Source organism: Rattus norvegicus, chromosome 4 (assembly GCF_036323735.1).
Source record: "Rattus norvegicus strain BN/NHsdMcwi chromosome 4, GRCr8, whole genome shotgun sequence".
Classification (NCBI taxonomy): domain Eukaryota; kingdom Metazoa; phylum Chordata; class Mammalia; order Rodentia; family Muridae; genus Rattus; species Rattus norvegicus.
The window spans coordinates 29,958,870-29,979,627 of NC_086022.1; the positions used below are offsets into that span (position 1 = coordinate 29,958,870).

Consider the following 20,758-nt stretch of genomic DNA (forward strand, 5'->3'; position numbering starts at 1 on the left):
TGAGTTAGTGATGTTATAAACCCGGGGAAAGGAATTCTTAGAAAACTGTTAGCTACAAAACTTTACCTCTATCGTATAGAAATAATGACATCCCAACCCTGAACTGCCAGCAGTAGTTGTTGAATAGCAGAACATTCTTCTTTACCCTCAGGTCCACCCTCGTTAGAAGTGGCAACACAGAAGCTGTGTGCATCCATTTGCTATGAGAGCCATTATAGGGGCCCACAGGCCCCTCCCCCTTCCAGATGCACAAACACAGCCATGTCGTACTGTACAGGCCAAACTTCATCCGGTTGGCATCTCACATTTCTTTTCAACTTTCAGTTCCGACTAAACATTAATACAAGTTTTGATAATCACCCATGAACTCCATGTTTTATAAAAGGTAGTGTAGCTCTCTTCCTGTAGTGTAACCATAGCAACTGACAGGGAACACAGAGAGAAAGCTTTCACACATGCTGTGCTAATTAATCCTGTCCTACAGTTTTCCTTCAGCTGGAAGATGCAGTTTGATAAATTTTGCATGAGTAAGCAGGTTTTGATTCGTGAACCTTACAGATGCACAGCATTTTCTTTACCAAAACGATCCGGGGAAAATGGCACTAGAAAGTCATATTTCAAGGTGTTCTTGTTTTTTATAAATAATGAACCATTGTTCAAGTAATTTGATCTTCCCTGAAAAAAGTTAAGATTTATTTCTCTCCTTAAGCGAATATAAATATCTTCAGAGTGAACACGTTTTGTTCATCAATGGACGGTACCCCTTCAGATCTAACAGCTTTCAACTGATTATATTCGTGAAAGGTGATAAGGGAGCTTCTCAAAGTGGTTGAAAAAACTGCATTCTGAACTAAAATAGCCTTGTTTTCTATATGGAAGTCTATGAGTAAACTCTCTCTAAAAACTCTTTATACATTGAAAACTCATCCTCATCGCTCCTTTGGGAGACACTGTAGTTTTTCTCAAAGTCAACAGGTGCATTTCAGTCATCTTTGAATGTCAACACTGTGGCTTCCTTTGACCTAAGTATGTCAGGAGGGAGAAAATAGCGTAGCATGGGAGCTTCTGTTTGTATTTTCCACAAATACCTATCCAACCTCCCAATTCACATTTCAACTGCAATCACATGTGATGGTCTTGATTTATATTATATTTAGGGAATTCTGGAGGTTTTTATTTTTTTTCTCATCTTAGGATATCACTTTCTATTTAATAACAAGCCTGGTTGTCTAATCTGTCAAAGGAAATCTCAGTTTTTCCATTCTCCTGGCTGTCTGATAATAAGGCCTCCAGATAAGCAGGAGCATCCGGTGTGGATGGCATCCCATTCGACTTGACAGCCACATATGGGATAAGGCGGAACCTATGTCCAGACCTGTCCTTAGCTCTTTGGTTTCTGTATGAAAGTGCAGTTATTTAAGGACCAGACCTTTGATGGGCTTACCAAATCCTTCAGACACTCTCCATAGTACAGTTTTGTATGATTTAAAGTAAGATTAGACCTTGTAGGTTAAAAATTGTGTCACATAGGATTTGTGCTTGGACATACTTTGATTTGTGTGCAAAATAGATAGTATGTATAGTGGAGTATATTTATATATTTCTTGCATCATACATATTTGTATGGGATATATATATATATATATATATATATTCAGTATATCATTACCTTACTGTAAACATTATACTGTAGAATAATTGACTATAATGATAATTGGATTAATCATTAGTTCGTTGTCTTACCTCTTGTCATATTATTCTTAAAATTTACCCTCAATCCAGAAAATGAACAGGTATGGGCAATAAACAGGAAAAAGTTCATATTCCCAAACATCACTGGCATCATTTTAAAAGATCATTGAAATGAACACGTTAAAGTAGGTTCATGGCAAAAGCTTTGTATTATATTACACTTTTAGCATAACACAAATAAAAGATCCTTTCCATTCATGGTCTAGGCATGCCGCGTAACTGTGGAAAAAGTAACAGAGGTGTTCAATTTAGATGAAGGAACGGTTTCTTTCTGTTCATGGTCTCCGAAGTTTCAGTTGGTAATGACTTGGTCCTGTTGCTTTTGGACCTATGGTTTGGCAGAATTATCACAGCAAAAAGTCCATGATAGAATAAAGTCACTCACCTTGTAAGCTACTGGGGAGCAGAGAGGACAGCTATCATCCTGATACCCTCTTCAAGACTGTGCCTCTTAACTCCAGTGAACCAACGTCCTTCTACTAGACTCCATTTCCCAAGGTCCAGCAACTCTCAGTAGCACTCTCGCCACTGAGCTGGTCTTTAACAAATGGGCCACAAGGGAGCATTCCGGGTCTACCATATTGCATCTGTCATTAATGACATCCAGATTGATATTTATCCCTTTTTTTTTTTTTTACTTTCGAACACACCATTGTGAGATATATGACCTTTAAATGAATTGGAGGTTTTGGAGAGATGGTGCGGCACTTTGGAATGCTTGCTACTCATGCAAAACACCGAGTTCATTCCTCAACACCCAAGTCAGGAAGCTCACAACTCCCCGTACCGCCCACTCCACTCCAAGGGGTCAGTGCCCCTTTGGTGGCCTTAACAGGCGTGTGTACAGAGCATGTGCATTGTACAAACACAGTGTGCACACACATACACATAACCAAGATAAAAATAAATCATTTTCAAAGTATTAGTCTAGGGATGTAGCTCGTTGGCGTTCTTCACACGCTAGAGGGTGTATGTTCAATCATTAGTACCGTGAATAAGCATTTCTTTTTTTTTTTTTTCAAAGAGAATTAGACAGTCGTTTCATACAGCCTGGGAAACACACTCAGAAAAACTTACTATATCATGAAATGGGAGGGGCTGGGCGGGTGGCCCAGCAGTTAAGGGCATATACTGACACACTGCTTTGTAGAGGGCCAAGGTTGACTGCCAGCACCCACATCAGGACCTTCTCAGACACTTGTAACTCCTGCTCCTGGAGATCTGACACTCCCTTCTGGTCCTGAAGGCTCCCACACTCATGCACATAGACCACTGTACATATAATTAAAATCTTCTTAAAAACGGATAATCTCACACTCCAGAGGTGAACCCCTGAGGACATACAAATGCAGTCTGTGTCGAAGTGTGAATACTCATGGTTATAAGGTCAAATTGCACATACATTTTCAGTTTAAGTAATACCACTGCTGCCTTTTCCCCATTGAAGCCTGATGATATCTGCCCTCCACCTCTGTATGTGCCAGTTCGATCATTGCTCTATAATTACAGAGCTCATTGGTTTTCAGATAGACCTCCCCAGTGTGCAGCCCCCTGTGAATCTCTGAGAAACACACACATCCTAAGAACTTTTGCTTAAGCTCTTTGAGAAAAAGTACTGCACTTTCGTATTACAGGTTCAGTAGCCATTAGTAGCATTGATCAGTTGGATAGCTGGGACACTTTGGCTTTATCTTTTCTGTGAGTTATTTGGCCAAAGAACCCTTACTGGTACGACTTACAGATGAGGGACTCACAGCACCAAACAGAACTTTGAATTAGCCAGGAGATTCTAGAGTTGCTGTGATCTTGTTTAGTGATATTTTATTAGAACCGCAACACTGATGCTTTATTTGCAACACAGATTACTTGATGTTTATTAGCATGTTTTCAAAACATACAGTCTACATATGTTCTCCCCAAACTTTGTGCTAACCTAGGACTTGTGTTCACAAATCTGAATTACAGTAGTGCTGAGCGTTGCTTAGAATTTTAAAATGGACCATTTGAATTTAAAGCACACGTTCCTTTAGTTCTGACTTAACTTCTTTATGTTTACTGTAACCTACAGGTCTGGCAAGAGCAAAATCCGTCCCTAGCCACACGTACTCCAATGAAGTGGTTACCTTGTGGTACAGACCTCCAGACGTTCTCCTGGGCTCTACAGAGTACTCCACCTGCCTGGACATGTGGTGAGAAATGGGTACCCTATCTAATCTGTGTGCCACGATTTGTCTGGGCCAAACCTAGACAAACATCTAACAGTTTGGACAAAGATTAATGGTGCAGGAGTCTTGCCTGTGTGTGGCTGTACTGTTGTCTCTTTAAAATCTGATTGGGAATGGGACTCGTCAGAGTCTGCTCCAGATGGTGCCTCGTAATAGTTCTTGATGGGCAAGGTCAGAGAGGCTTTTTTGTCTGACTGTCAGCACTGTAATTTTCTCTGTGAGGTCATAATTTATAGTTTTATTTTATGATAAGGAAGTGGGTATCATCAAAGAGCAGTGGACCTAGAATTAGAAGACAAATGTTTATATTTACTACAAAGCTCTGGTAATAGGTTTGATGGAAAGCTATTGATACTAATTTTCCAAAATTAAATACTAGTAGGCTTTTAAAAATATATAGAAAATGTCAGGATTGTGTCGTTTCATGCAGTAGTTCAGCAGCTGTTAAAAATACTTAATGAATTAAAGTGACTGGCAGTTACATATTCGTTCACACTGGCAAATGACTCTGTATTCCTGCTTATGTGAGGAACGAATCTTACTCCTAACACCCGGGAGAGAGTCACGCAAGGGTATTGAGCATGATTTTTCCCCCTTTTCTACATTCACAGTTGAGTTTGAAGTAAAATAATTCATGAAGCTTGTGGCTGTTTTATAACAGGGCCGTCATTCCTGAATGGTTACGCTGCTGTATTTAGAACTTAGCTCCATGATCATATAATGTTTACGGCCTCAGTAAAACTTCAGTGTGTATTATTTATTTTCCTCTTGCTGCTCTTACTTCTGGCTCTCCCCCGACAATCTTGGCTTTTAAAAATCAGACACTAATGAGTCCTAGCTTCTTACCTGGACTATTTCATATAAAAATAAGACATCAAGAAAACAATCGGGCTCCTGGCAATGGAGAACATGGGGACTTTTTAAATGTGTGATTAAGATGCCCCTAGGTGTGGGGCTTGCTGCTCTGTGGAGCCCCAGAAACTATCTGCAGCATCTTATGAGCACGTAGTTATCATCTTAGGTTGTAGATATATAGCCTTCCATAGCACTGTAAAAGAATCTTGGCAATCAAACACCCGGAGATTGGTTATCATAAATTTATATACCTCTCATAAACCCAATCATATTTAATGATATTCTAAGGTCCCAGGAATAAATATCGCCACCTGTCCTTGAGTGCTGAGTTGATCCATCTGTTCATCGTGCACACTTCCTGACATGGGCGCTTTCACGTTCATTTACTCTTTATTTCGCTAATATTTTTTCCCTAAGGATAGGCCTATCTTTGAGCAACACAGACACTTAGATCATTAGTTCTAATGGGGGAAGGTTGGAGAAAAAGGCCAGTGCACACTTCCAGGTATATTTTACTTGCCTTCTTAATCCCTTGCTGCTTTCTGCTATTAGTTGAGACTTAGCTGTGCAAATAATAATTATATCACGGTCTCAAGTTATGAAATGTTTTCCTCTTTATTTTCTGCATGAGGAAATACTTCATAGTCTTTTTAGTGAGCCCAGCTAAGGTCTCTACTAACAAAATGTGGTTTTGAAATAATTATGGTGTGTAGAGCCAGTTTGTCTTAGTTGCTTGGCAATTGAGTCAAGATTATATCCTTCAGAACCTAAGAAGCTTTTCTTCCTGTGCCTCTGGCTCAGTTTTGGAGGAAAATGTTTTTAAAAAAATGTTCTCTAAGGAACTAGGTACATGACCCAGTTATGAAGCTCTTGTAAGCGTGATGACCTATGTTTACCATGGTGGCACATGTATGTAACCCCAGCAGAGGGGATGAGGCAACTTGCATGCAGGACACTGGACCTCAACTTAGAAAATCAGTGATTTCCAAGGTCGGGGACAGACCTTGTCTCAAAAATGAAGGTGGGCAGCAAAGACCACTGACCTGGCCTCACCGTGATACACATTTGTGCCTGCGCTCACATCTACACACCGACACATATGTACAGCACAAAAGCACAAGGGTGTTTAAGAATTTGGGTTACTGCCTTGTTGGACGACCTGGATTTAGCCCCCAAAACCAATGTATAACTGTGAATATTCTAGACAGGCAGAGCTCTAAGTCTCACCATGCAGTCAGCCTAGCCAATTGGAGAGTTCCAAGCCAGTGAGAGAACTGTCCTCCTCCTCCCTCAAAGGGACAGAGCTTAGTGAATAACAGCACTGAAAGCTGACCTCTGATCTCCATGTGCGGACACATTCACAATATGCCAGCACACACACACATACACACACACACACACACACACACACACACACACACACACACACACAGGGTGTAGCAGGAAACATGTTCAAGTAGCGGGGTCTCTGACTTGGTAAAATCTTCCTTGCATTGTTTGTTTTCTGAGCTGTCCAACTTCACTCCCTACTCTGACCCTACCCCATGTGTATCAGTAATGATTTGGGCACTGGCTGCCAGTTGGCTTCGAACAGAGCCATGGTGGCAGAATATAAAGAAGTCTCTTATTAGGAGGAAGGGGAAAAACTGATGAAAGACAGTGGACCCCAAGTGCCCTCTTGTTCCCCTGCCAAAATTATTCATTGCCAGAAAGAGCGAGCAAATGTGTGAGGGTTGAGCAGCCTCCCATGTTTATTTTCAGTTCATTTCCAAGTCCCAAAAATTGCGTCTATGCTATGCCTGTCATTCTGAATCTGATGTCATTCCAAGCAATTTTCTAAAAGCTGTGTGGCTATTTTGCTCTAAGTCAGGTAAAAATGCATGTGTCTTTCCCATGGGAGGGACGTTCACAGGGCACTGATTTTTTTTGCATAATCAATAGCGTTGATGCAGGATGTTCAGACACCTGGAAATGGGATTGTAATCGAGCCATGGCTCAGCTGCACCAAAAAGAAATACAAATATTAACCCGGGGAGGAGGCAGGTGGACGGAGTTCCAGGCTATTTTTACAGTTCATTTACTGTCCCGGGGCTGCGGGGCAGTAACTAAGAACTGATGATCCCTACGCAGTGTTAAATGGCCGCAGGCACTAAAAATATTAATGAAGACACACATGCACTGACACTGTCGGCATGGGATAGAAATCAGAGCTGGCACTGTTGGGAGCTTCTCCTGTAGGTCTCCAGCACCAAGGCACTGTGGGAACGCCAAGCGCGACTTGAGACCTCCATCAAGGTAGTTTTGATACCTTTGTTTCCCTTCGTAAATGAAGACTGAAGCTGCAGAATCAAATTGAACACTGCCTCTTGTAAACAGTCTGCTAATTCTTGGATGTCGTAGTGCCTTGAAAGCCAGAGCACGGGACAGCGTTGCTGAGCTTCGAAGCCAGAGAGAGACTCACGGGGTGCTGAAAAGCACCTGACTGGAAGCAAGGGTGTGCGGGCAGCTTAGCTGTGTGGCCTTCACTTGCTAAAGAGCTCAGCTCTTACCGTGGAGCCCGTTGTTTTAAATAAGCTTCTATTCCTTCTTAGATGCCCAGACTTATGTTGCAGCTGCACACTTTCTCAAAAGCAGAACACAGTTGGGGATTATTTTACAGGTTTAATTTTTAATGTCTGATAACCAAATCATCTACTGTTAATAAATGATTATCTCATCAAAGGCATTGTGCTTTAGAGGGAGCTGGTGGTATCGACCGCACTGTCCCCCAACACAGTATGCAAAGAACTATGGCGTGTCAAGCGCTTCCTATCATCATCTTCTTTAAAGCTAATTAACATATTAACTATGCCTGTCAAAATGTGGGGTAGATCATTTATAAATAAGCCTGTCAAACGTAATGAGATTGCATATTAAATCACCCCTTCTCCATTACATGTCTGATTTCAGATTCAAATGAATTTATTTAACATTGTAGCAGCTGGGTGGTTTGGAGAAATCTGTGCAAGTCATACTGTATAGGAAAATGGCTTCATTAAAATTGATTTTTAATATGTTATAATGAATATCGCCTGCTTATTAAGCTTCATATTGCTTAATGGTCACACACACACGCACACACACACAAGCACGCGCGCACATACACATACACACATGCACACACATTTACACACACACATACACACACGCACACACACACGCACACACACGCACATATATGTACACACACACGCAGTATCCAGTGCTCTGCCGGCATCTATGCTGATCTTTCTGTCTTGAACTTTTATTTGCACAATAAAATGTCTTAAGACTTGGGCTTATTTCCCATTGTTTTAAGAGTAAGAGCCACAAATGAACTTTGCTCTACCCCCTACCCTGAACATTACTTGTTCTGTGTGAGGCCTATATTATTCTGAAAAGTTGACCAATAATAATAGTAATAGTAGGTTCATTCATTGGCCATAGAGTGCAGCCACGCCCTGCTATGCTTTTAGTTACCTCCCTATCATGCCGTGCAGTAAACAGGGCACTGCAGAGTTAAGTGAGCTAACGAGGTCCTATGCTTAGTAAATAGCCAAGATTCACGAGGGCGGCCTTCTCGGCACCCCTTTGATTTTACCACATTCTCTACTATCTCCTAAGACTGCCAAGAAATTGGCCTTGTTTTACTACTAATGTAACTCTAAAATGTAAGCAAAACACTTTATAAAATATTATACTCCAGCCCACGTTGGGTCTTTTGTGTAGCTCTAATATTTTGAGTGTCTTTGGTTCTCACTCAGGTGCCTGTGCCTTGTCTGTCTCTCCTGATAGCTTTATTCCGACACCTTCCACTGTATAATTACATTCAAGGAAGACTTAAAAAGACACAAGGCATGACTCATTGAATTGAATACATTTTCATCATACCACTATCTACACTGACATACATTTTCCCAACTCCTAGTCATTACTCACTTTTCCCTTCTACTAAAGTGAATGAGTCCCCTTTAAAAAAAAAAAAAAAACAGTGCCAAGAATGAGATTTTGACTTACTGCCCTACAACAGTCACCTCTCTGTCAACGTTGTTTGCATGTTTTCTAACTATTGCAGTCATAAGGCCAAGAAAGATATGAAGCATTCATCGTCAAATTCTGCAGCTCTCTAACAGCTCTTAAGCAGTACGCAAATAATGCGTGCTCCGACTGGCTTACTGACAGTGGGAAGCAACAGAGCGGAGGGCGTAGGTAAAGACAACCTCAGAGAAAGACCCACCTGGTCCAGGAGGCACCATAATTTGTAGTCCTTCATATCCAATGAGGCCTCTTAAACTTTGACTCACCATATAATTCTTCAACGTACAATGACGCTTTCAAGAATTCTGCAAGGACAGTAGGTACAAAGAATTACACTGTGTCATATGACTTAAAACACTCCAGAGCAACACTCAGTTCTATATTTCAGTCAGAAGAGATTTGCTATACTTTCATGTTTGAGTCCCACCTAAGGACTGTTGCCTACAAAAACTTTTAGCAGAAAATTTATGATTGAGATCTTTCTTGGTCAGTAGCCTTGTCTGGTTGTGAAACTGTAGGATCACTGCCAAGACACCAAAATTCCCATGAGCTATGCCTGGAATGATAAAGGGAAGCTTTGTTTTCTTTCTGTCTTTTTTAACATTGCATATTTTATTTGAATTTCAAGTGTTAAATGCTTTCCCAATCTCCTCTCTGCGATCTCTTCTATTCTATCCCCCTACCCTGCTTCTATGAGGATGCTCCCCTCCCCACCCACCCACTCCTGCCTCACCACCCTAGCATTCCTCTACACTGGGACATCAAGCCTTCACAGGACCAAGGGCCTCCCTTCCCATTGATGCCAGATAAGGCCCCTTCAGCTCCTTCAGTCCTTCCCCTAACTCCTCCATTGGGGTCCCTGTGATCAATGGTTAGATTTGAGCATCCGCATCTGTATTGGTCAGGATAAAAAGTGTATTATAATTTTTACATCTTGTCCTTCATCAGTACATTTCTGTGAGACAAATCGTGTATTTCAGTCAATATATTTAACCACACTGTAGTAATGATAATATATAGGATAAATATGTATGTAGTCATTCCTGCTAAATATTTCTAAAACAAGTGAAACTTCACCTAATTTTCTAATCACGGTTGGCAATGTAATTGGCTGCCCCCAAATGGATTCCTGAGTGAGTTATAAGTTGCCAGTCACAGAGACTAAGTTTCATGATATTATTATAACCTTGGTGTAATCCACTGCCTCACTGGCCTGGGAGACCGGAATGAGATGATTACAAGAAATTCTTGGGAAATATAAAACCATATAAATGTTGAAAGTACTGTTCTTATTGCCTTTTGGATCTGTCAGTCAACCAAATTAAATGCCTCATGTTTCTATTGGGCTGTAGCATCCAAGAGTGCAGTGGATTATGACAATGAGATAGAAGATGCTATATTTGATTTTAAGGAATGACTTTGTCTTTGTCTCTGTCTTTGAAATTAGAATTTTTAGCTCAAGAATTTTTCATATTATGTGGGGGGGGGAGCAAGGCATGGGTACAATATGATTCTGTGTTTTAATCTAGAAATATGTAAATTAAGGAAGTCACATGGAGGTGAATCCCTTTAATGCTTTGGTGTGTGTATGGTATACATATTCATCTTGTATACATAGACGTGTGTGTGTGTGTGTGTGTGTGTATTCATCTTATACACACATACGCATGCTTATTCTTTTATGAAACCAGAGACCATTGTTAAGAGTCTTCATCTCATTCATTCGTTCGTTCATTGTTCATTATTTATTTAGAGACAGTTCTGTCAATGAACCTGGAGTTACTTGGTTCATTAAGACTTGTTTGTCATGAGTTCTAGGGACCTGCCTGTCTCTACCTCCCTGCTTTGGGACTACAGATGCATGAGCCTGCCTGGCTTTTTATGCCTGTGGTAGGAGTCCAAACCCATGTGCCTTGATTACGCAGCAATCACTGTGTGGCTGAGCCATCACCTCATCCCTGCTTATGTTATAAGTTACATATATATTCACATAGAAATCATCTCTCTGAATATAAAACGCTTTGCCTTTTAAAGTAGGGGCTATGATTAACAAGAACATATGGAAGCCCCAAGTCGGCCTCCTTCTCCCACTGTTTGCTCCATGTCTAACTTAGTTCATCTAAGCTTTCAACTATTCCTTTCAGTTTCCAGATGGAAACCTGTGACAGTAAAACTCATTTCAGGCATAGCTGGTTAACTAACAACTACGTGTGGAGAGCAGGACCAGAGATCTACTTTACTCGTGGCTAACCTTAACCTTTAATCTCCCAGGAGCAATTGTGCATTCTCAATTCTTCTGGCAATGCTAGCTACCTCATAGGTTCCACTTGGTTTGTTGTCTTGCTAGCTATCAATGTATTACAGTGGTGGACTTGCACTGGAGAGCTGACCTATGACCTTGTTCATGCAGGCACCCTTGACCCTGTTTGGAGACTATATACTAAATGGGTATTAGAGGAAGAAGACTTTGCTCCCTCCTGCCAACCTTGTCCCATCCCACTTTTATCTTAGTCTCCCTGTGTAGAATCTGCATTACAGGTTTATACATGACTATCTTAAAGATATTCAACATTAATAAGTCAGATAGAATTCATGGTTATAAATCATTTTTGCATAACCTTTTGGACTTTCTAATCACATTTAATTTTTAGGTCCTTTGCTTTTGTACATAGTACTAATTATTTATGGTTTCAAAATGTTTTGAAACACATATGAAAAACGTTTACCAAATGCTCAAAGACGTCATAGCTACGTATCATATATACTGATTTTTTAAGATTATATTTTAATTACATCATTTCTTCCTTTCCCTTTTCTCTTTTCAAGCCTTCCCATATATCCCTCCCCAACCTCCTTCAAATTTATGGCCTCTTGTTATCACTAATTGTTACTGCTGGCATACATATGTACGTACATATATACATATATACATACATACATACATTTCTAAATATGAATTGTTGAGTCCATTTAATGTTATTTGTGTGCATGTCTTCAGGTTGACTGTTTGGCAATGGACAACCAATTGTTGCGCTCTTCCCTGGAGAGGACCGCATATCCTGCCCCAAATTTACTAGGTTGTATGTAGTTCTTTATGTGGGGTTGAGGCCTCTGTAAGCTTTTCCCTGTCCAAGCTCCTCGATGTTCTTTCTTACCTCACCACCTGGCTGTATGTTAGGGAAATGTTATGGGTGTAGCTTCTGATGTTACTAGGAAACATAATCTCACAGCAGAGTTCCTGATCCTCTGACTCTTACAATCATACGACTCTGTTGCAGTATGTCCCCTAAGCCTTAAATGTAGGAATGTTTTGTACTGTTTTTTTTTTTAAGTCAGCCATCTTTCAGGAATACATCATGTTAAAAATATGTATATATACATTTTAAAGTTTTATTTTTAATCTCTGTATATGTGTGTCTGTATGAGTATATGCCATAGATATGCAGTTGCATACAGAGGCCAGAAGAAGGTGTCAGATCCCCTGGAACTGGAATTATAGGAAGTTGTTAGCCATGTACTGTGAATACGAGGAAGCAAACTCGGGTCCTCTGGAAGAGCAGGAAGTGCTTTAAAAGCTGAGCCATCTCCAGCTGCACTACACCATGGAAATTAATCAAATCACATTACCATCTGCATTTGTTACCATCCTAGTGCTGTCTTCAACTCCTGACAGGAAGGCACTTAAGAGAAAGGGCGTGTGTTTCAATCACGAGGAAGCATTGGCAGCAGGGGCATAGAGTGACTGGACACATTCCATCTACAGTCAGAAGGCAGCCAGCGACAAAGGGACGAAGGTGAATGCTCAGCTTGCTGTCCCCTTCCCTGAAGTCTGAGTCCTCAGCTCAGGCCATGGTGCCATGCACATTAGGGTGCACTTTCTTCTCGCCTCATCTCACTGATCTACATAGTCCCTCACAGACAGGGCCAGAGGGTTGCCTACAAAATAATTGTAGATACTCTCAATTGACAATCGGTATTAACAACCACAAGTCTACTCCTCGTCAGCTTGACACTCTGACATGTATATAATTAAGTGAAATATGAAGATGCATATCACAATATATGTTATATGATGGTACAATTTATAGATGAAATATGCATTATATAATTGATCATGCTTCTTTTTTTTCTGGTTTCAAATAGAAACTTTCTTCAGGTATAAGAGGGATACTTGTCTCTTTGCTAATTTTTGTAAGTGTGTTATAATGAATGGAGGGACCAGTTGACCCTTCAGTTCATATATCTTCGAAGCTTGATTTTCATTGTAAATTGACTAGAATTGGGGTCACCTAACAGACATACCTCTTTGAGAGAGTTTCCAGAGAAGTTCAACTGGGGAAGGAAACGCACCCAGAATATGGGTGGTGCCATCACTTTGAGTTGGGTCTTCAATTGAAGAAAAGCAAAACAAAACAAAAAGAAAGCCTAGCATTTGAGGTCTCTGCTCTGAGGAGGTGAAGAGGCAAAAAGAGCTGCTTCTGCAGTCATGCCTTCCCCACCCTCAGACCATGAGTCTCAGTACACTTTTCCTTCCTGAAGGTGTTTCTTGTCCACTACAAGTCATCGTACTGAGAAAGGTCACTAATACAGTGCTATGTGGGCCTAGGGCTGGCCTTTTTCTGCCGGAAACTCTCTGAAATCAATGTCACTGATGTATTTTTGGTTCTTCAGAAACTCATAACTGGTGGATGGTGTCCTCAGTTCACCTTAGACAGGAGCTCATGGTCGCACAGGTCACACCCCTTTCACTGGATCCTCTTCGTTCTTCGCAGAGCTCCCCATTTCCTGCTGCAAGTTTACTTTTTCCATTTGAGGCCATTTGGTCCAGTTTAATCTATCCTGCTGATACGCTGTTAGAGAAGAGAGGGCTGGTGAGAAGAAACTGACTGGGCAGTTCCTTTTTCCACAAAGTTCTAATCGCCTATTTTCAGCTGTCAGATTCATCTTCACAGTGTTTAGAGTCTGTGTCTCTGTGTGCTTAGCCTTGTCCAAGTTGCCAAATTCAAATCCTCTCACTGTAACTTGGAACTGCTAAATGGTCTGCAGAGGTCACTACACCTTCATGCACTTGAAAGCAAGTTACCTTTCACCTAAGTTGCCATCTTTTGTGTGTTTTAATTTCTTCTTGTGTGTGTTTTAATTTGGTTTATTTTTATTTTCCTAATCAGCTACTATGGTCTTCTTGGGAGGAAAGGAGGAACTGTACATTTTGCTGTATGCCTTTCTCTTGTTGATAATTCAACACTCATGGTTTTAACTGTGAAGAGCTAGCTGCTAGAGTCCTTGCTCCCTGGGTGGGAGCCAGGGAAATAAGATAGCAGTTGAGGAAACTTTGTGACTGCCAGCCTCTAGGTATGATGGGGAAACACATAATCTGTACTACTACGCACACATGTATATTAGTGTATATCTGCTGTCCCAGGGCTTGCACTATTGAAACATAAAAATCAGAAATTCAAGTTCATTCTTTGATACAAAATGAATTGAAAGCCAGCTGGCACTATATGAGACTTGTTTCAATGGAAAAATTAATTAATAAGACATTGAAGGCATTAGAAAAGTTTAGGTGAGTGAAGCTACATTGACAGAATGCTGGCTTGTATGCAGGGGGATGACATAGTTGGGGAGAAACTGAAATGTAGTTGGGCAGAGGCTGGCAGGCTCTATGAGTGCCACTCATGGCAGTATTCAGCAAGGGGACTGAACTGTCCCACTGCTCAGCAAGGGGCAGAAGCAGGGGCATGGCGCTGCTCTTACATTCATCCATTAGCTCTTCATGACACTGCTTTGTCTAGCATACAGTCTGAGGAGGAATCTAGTGCTAATCACTGTCATTGGAAGAATAATGAAAATAATATGATAATTTTAAAAGATTTTCTATGTATATGAGTATTTGCATATGTATGTTATATATGTCACATGCACACCGGGCAGGTAGGAACTGCACACCATACTCCCTGGAGCTGTAGGTCACAGATGATTGTGACCTGCCATGGGGGTTCAGGGAGTCTGACCTGAGGAGTCTACAAGAGTATCAGCTGCTCTTAACCAGTGAGCTATGTGTCTAACGCCAAACCAGCGATTTGAAAGAATTGAAGTAAAACTCAACTGAAATAACCCATCAGTGCCCAAGTAACAGCTTGCTGAATTCCATCAAAATATTCAGAGCTTTGGCTATGTGACGGGCACTTAGCGATTACTGGGATTACTTGGTGATTGCCTACCTGAGTAGAATGTTCTGGGGCACACGAGGGTAGCTCATCTTCGCCATGGCATTTTGTATTTCTCTGTATTCCCATGTGAAATGAGAGAGATACTTATCTAATTAGATCTCTACAGAGCCCGGCAGGGCTTTTATCATTCTTTCTGATTGATAGTTCAAACGGTTCCTCCTTTCTTCCTAGCTTTTACCATATTTGCTTTTAGAAATTGAATGTACTCATAACCTAATGAAAATTCAACAGATTAAAACTTTATTATAGCAACTGTATAAACTCGCATTTGTTTGTCATGTTTAATTTAAGATATTTAACTTAGAAGCTGCTTCAGAGTTTAAGTAACGGAGTGAAATCAATTTATAATATCAGTGCTTTTCCTTTTTTTTTCAACCTTTATATTTTAATATGTCTTCGGCAGCCCAATAGCTGGGCAGCTGCCTACCCTCCATGCTGTTAGAATCTGCCTCCCACTGGTAACTCCGAGTAACTACTTACTAAATTCTGTGTTCGCTCTTGGCTGCTCTGGGCCCCATTGAGCAGCCCTCTGGGCCCCTTTACATGGTGGCTTTGCATCTCTGTCCTGTACACTCCTCAGGTACGGCATCCCCAGTGCTTTCCTTAGGGCCATTTTGAACCTCCAGTGCCCATCAGGAGTATCTGGTTGTGTTTCTCAGACTGATAGTGCACAGAAAGAAAACCAAATACAAAGCCTTCTCTAGAATCCCAGGGTAGCCCTGTTCCCATGGAGATCTCCCATCGGCATGCAGTGAATCATTCGTTTCTTCATTCATTTTGCATGACTCTTTACAGAATATTCTAGAGTAAAAGGAAGCCAATCCTGCCTTCAGACAGCACCCTCATGGATTACTAGTCCACTGCCAACTTCTAGTCCCTCACTCATTACCATTCTGCACAGACAACATGGCAGGACAAGTATTTGACAATGCTTAAAAAGTATATGCCCTTTCCCAAAAGTTAACGATGAGACTCTGTAGAGAAAACGGTTATCTTCATGTGTTGTCTATATTATGAGTTACTAAGTGGTCCTTAAATGTCAGCTCCCTATCACATATATCAATGTGGTAACATAGTAATATTGATAATCAGAGTCCATCAAAATTCAGCCGTGCGATTTGATGGATGAATCTAAATACCAATGTAGCGTGCATCATGTATTGAATTTCACAGTTCTCCTCATAGGAGAATAATGTACACAAAAACTTTACTAATAATTTCTCTTCATTATATACCAGATATGATTTCATGGGGAAAAAGGCTTATATAGGTCATTTGCTTGGATATTTGAGGTACCGATGAGCAGGTCTTTTCCTCCTGATTCTTTGTTTTATTTCACAGGAGTTTACTGAGAGAAGCCTTAAAAATAGCTTCCTTAGTTTGCTATCAGATGAAAGAGAAGCAGAAGTCAGAATTCAGGCTCCAGGGTTGTTTATCTTGTTCTCCCTGGTCCATGCTTAATCCTTTGAGAGGCACCGTTGTTGATTGTGTTTTAAAAGGCGTCCTTCTTTAATTATTCTAAGATACAATGCATAGTATCCCCTTGCTGTTTGGTGTAGCATTCTGCATTTTCTATAGTTTTGCTCTGAGTAGGCTTCCATGGGCGTGTTTTCTCTTTTCCACCACTATACCCAGTAACTGGTTATCAGCAGTCTGACTGTCCCTTGGGTAACCATTATCCTCATTCATCTTCCTCAAATGCTAAGACATCGTTAAAGATCAGTAGCTTTGTAGGCTGGAGGTACTCGGCAATGGCAGTAGACAGTTATTTGCTTGGCTAATTGTGTACGTTCTCTGTCCAAAGTTCTAATTCTGAACACTCGGTTTCAGCTGTATTTTACTGAACCATCATTGTGTTCTCTAGATAGAAACCAGAATTACCATCTTGATATCATCTCTGATCATGGTGACCTAATCATTCTGTTCTAATTGCGGTGGCAGCGTAGCATAAGGAAGTAGTCGTTCATCCATCCAGGACTTAGGAGTGAAGCTTCCAGACCTGGATCTGAAACAGGACATGTACTTACAAAACACAGTTTTTTCTTAAAGTAGGTTAAACACAACTGTAGATGTTGCTAGGTTTTACCATTCAAGTAATTTTCACTGCTAAATGAGTGGTCTCTATAGCAACTGCTGGAGTTCTTTGGGGCGTCTTATAAACAAGGGTAGAGTGGTGATATTTCGGGGAAGGTTAATGCTTTGTAGAAATTTGTTATGTAAGAATATTATCAATCAAGACATCTCTTTTGAATATCCCATGTGTGCACTCCTCAGACTCATTTATGCCATTCATCTTAAAGGCATTTTCTGACTGTTTGTACTAGTCACTGTGCTGGTCACGAGGATGAGAAAGGTCCCCCTTACATTCAACATCATATGTTATTATGCAAGAATATAGTGTCAGTGGTCACTCTGGAAAGCGTTAAAAATGTATCCCTGGAGAGTGATAAGGAGATGTAGAGTCATAATGGCCCAGCTCCCAAGCCTATTTGAGAAAGTAAGCTGTCCTAGTTAGTGTTTCTGTTGCTGCAGTGAAACAATATGACCAAAAGGCAAGTTGGGGAGGAAAGGGTTTATGCGGCTTATCATATCATCACTGAAGGAAGTCAGGGCAGGAACTTAGAACAGGAACCAAGAACCATGCACTGATGCAGAAACCATGGACAGGTGCTTTTTACTGCCTTGCTCCTCATGGTTTGCCTAGCTCTCTCTCTTACAGAACCCAGGACCACCAGCCCATGGATGATCCCACCCACAATGACCTGGTCCCTCCCCCCATCAATCGCTAATTTATAAAAGCCCTACAGCCAGATGTTACAAAGGCATTTTCTCAGTTGAGGTCCCCTCCTTTCAGATAACTCTAGCTTGTGTCAAGTTGACACACAGCTAGCCAGCACACCATCTTTCAAAGTTGACAATACTAGGTGCATTCCTGAAAGAGTGGATCACCAGGACGTAACATGCTGGCACATGTGGATAGAGGTGTCAGATAGCATCCCAGAAACAGGTTAGGGGGAGAGCAGGTCGGGCCAAAGAGCAAAGAGCAAGTGGCTAGAGGTTGGAAGAATGCTCAGACTATGACAAATGACAGCTTGGCTGTACCCCATAAAAAACAAGATTCTTGGGTGATTCCTGGATTTATGACTGTGGACTCTAGAGGCAATGAACAGAACACTAAAAGGAAACGAGAGAAAGGAAAATATGTTTTGCCACTTGGTTAAATGTACTACTGATTAAGACACAGACCTGTACATGTTATTGAACATATGAGGTCTAAGTTATCATCAGAGTACATGGAACACGTGGCACTTTGACGTATTGACATCCTTGCTATTTCTTGTCCCTCTTCACTACAGTTGTGGGCTTAGGTCAGAAATCTGCAAACCGCTGCTGGGGCCACCTGGAACTCCAGTCTTCAGAACTCATTCTTCTATTTTTGCTTAATTTTTATTCTGATTTGCTTACTATGTAAATGCATCTTGTTGGAGACATAATTTTGTTAAATAGTCTGAAAATGAAGTTCCAGCCCTTTCTGCTATAACTCCATTGTATGGAGTTAAATATTTTCTAAACGTGGATTTTTTTTTCCCCTTACAGTCCTGGGCTTGGTTTTTCATGACCTGATTGCTGAGTCCTCCATAGAAGTATTTGACAAAGATATATTGTGCCTATCAGTGCCTAATGAAGCACTAACCACGTAAATGGTGACTGGCATTTTAATCAATACAGTCCCTTTGGTACCCACCAAGGGCACGGCTAAGTGTAATTTTTTTTTTTAATCTTTCACTTTTCAGTGACTCAATGCCAGAATGAAAAGATCACATCTGTTATGATTAAGATGTTTTCTTGCAGGTAGTAATAAAAATAAGGTGGTTGTTTTTTAGTCTTTTACAAGGTAATTTTCTAGACAAGAAAAGTTGGTTCCTTTTGCAGGTAGATACATTCCTCAGGAGAAAAGTGGGATAAATATATGGCCACCTTGGTGCACAAAAATAGCTCCCGCTTTCATCAGAGAGTAGTGTACTTCAGTGAACCATAGCGAAATAAAATTACCTGCTAGGTTAATTAACGAGGAAGCCTTCTGAGTTAGTGTTGCATTTAGATTGTGTTTCACATTTAACCTAATTTAATTTAGTAGTCCATTGTTTTGATGTCGTTTCTTCAGCCATAGTGCTAATATATGTTCACGGGATTTATTGGAGGCACCCAAACTACTTTCAAAACAGAATTACACAGATGCTTTTAGATTCTTGCTTGTCAGTGTCTAAACTTGGACAACAGCCACCTCAGCATCACTTGGGAGCTTGTTATAAATCTCAGGCCTCAACCCTCACTCGTGAGCCAGAATCCAGGTTCTGAGGATGCTGCAGGATCTGCATACATATTAAATAGAGAAGCTGCTTCCCCTGGTGTTTTTGGATGTGCTAGAGGGGAATTTCTGGTGCCAAGATAACATTGAAAAGAAAGATAATGAAGTTGTGCTGAGTTCTGGGTCTGTCATCTGCTTGCCTCCTGTCTAGCGCAGTTTGCCAGTGTCTTGATCTGCAGTCCTCTTGCCAGAGGTTTTGAAGATGCAGATGGTTCTAGAAAACTAAGAATGTCCTGCATTAGAGGCCTCCTGCAGTTTGCAGGTGGACCAGCCTGCATGCAAAGGGGCAGTTTCTCCCTGAAGTGATAGTGGCAGTTTAGTGGGTCTGGGGCCTCTGCACACAGAATGCACAGGCCCTCTGGGTCAGGGTCACCCCTCAGCTTGGCATGCAAACACAGCCACAAGAGACCAAAATCTTCTCTTCTTGTCTCCTATGTAAGGAATACCAAACCTTTGCTAATAAATGAAATTGGAAATGAAATATGTAACTTTTTCAGTTCTGAAGTAGATCATACTGTATAAGTTTTTCTGCTTTGTTCACTGAGATGAGATCAAATTATTGATTTAAAATTTAGGGAAGGAGAGCAGCATTTTAGGGTTTTTTTTTAAGTATTTTGGCTAATATCAAAAATAGATTAATGTAAACTAGAGAAGTAATAATGCTTACATACTATGTCACCTGTCCTTTTAGAGATGACCACTTACTTTTCCCATGCTTGGAATCAAATATGATTGGTGATAGATATAACTAGGTATCCACAAAGGGCCTTTTCCCCTTCGTTTTATGATAGGGCCTCATTGTGTAGCCTACTCTGGACTTGAACTCATGATCCTCCTGCATCAGCCGTATAAGTGCTAGTCACCTGTGTGTGTGTGTGTGTGTGTGTGTGTATGTGTGTGTGGTGTGTGTATGTGTGTATGTGTGGTGTGTATGTGTGTGTGTGTGGTGTGTGTGTGTGTATGTGTGGTGTGTATGTGTGTGTGTGTGTGGTGTGTGTACGTGTGTGTGTGGTGTGTATGTGTATGTGTGTGGTGTGTGTGTGTGTATGTGTGGTGTGTGTGTATGTGTGTGTGGTGTGTGTGTGTGTGTATGTGTGGTGTGTATGTGTGTGTGTGTGGTGTGTGTGTATGTGTGGTGTGTATGTGTGTGTGTGGTGTGTATGTGTGTGTGTATGTATGTGTGTGTGGTGTGTGTGTGTGTGTATGTGTGGTGTGTGTGTGTATGTGTGTGTGGTGTGTGTATGTGTGGTGTGTGTGTATGTGTGTGT

General features: G+C 41.0%; 1 protein-coding gene across 5 annotated transcripts in view; it reads left to right on the forward strand.

Moving 5' to 3' along the window:
• Positions 1 to 20,758, forward strand: part of Cdk14 (cyclin-dependent kinase 14) — a 594,415-nt gene that overhangs the window by 339,633 nt on the left and 234,024 nt on the right. For all 5 annotated transcript variants that reach the window (NM_001395582.1, NM_001395583.1, XM_039107757.2 and 2 more), the window contains one exon: positions 3,821 to 3,941. In NM_001395582.1, the coding sequence (NP_001382511.1) occupies positions 3,821 to 3,941 (121 nt within the window). The remainder of the gene's footprint in view (positions 1 to 3,820; positions 3,942 to 20,758) is intronic.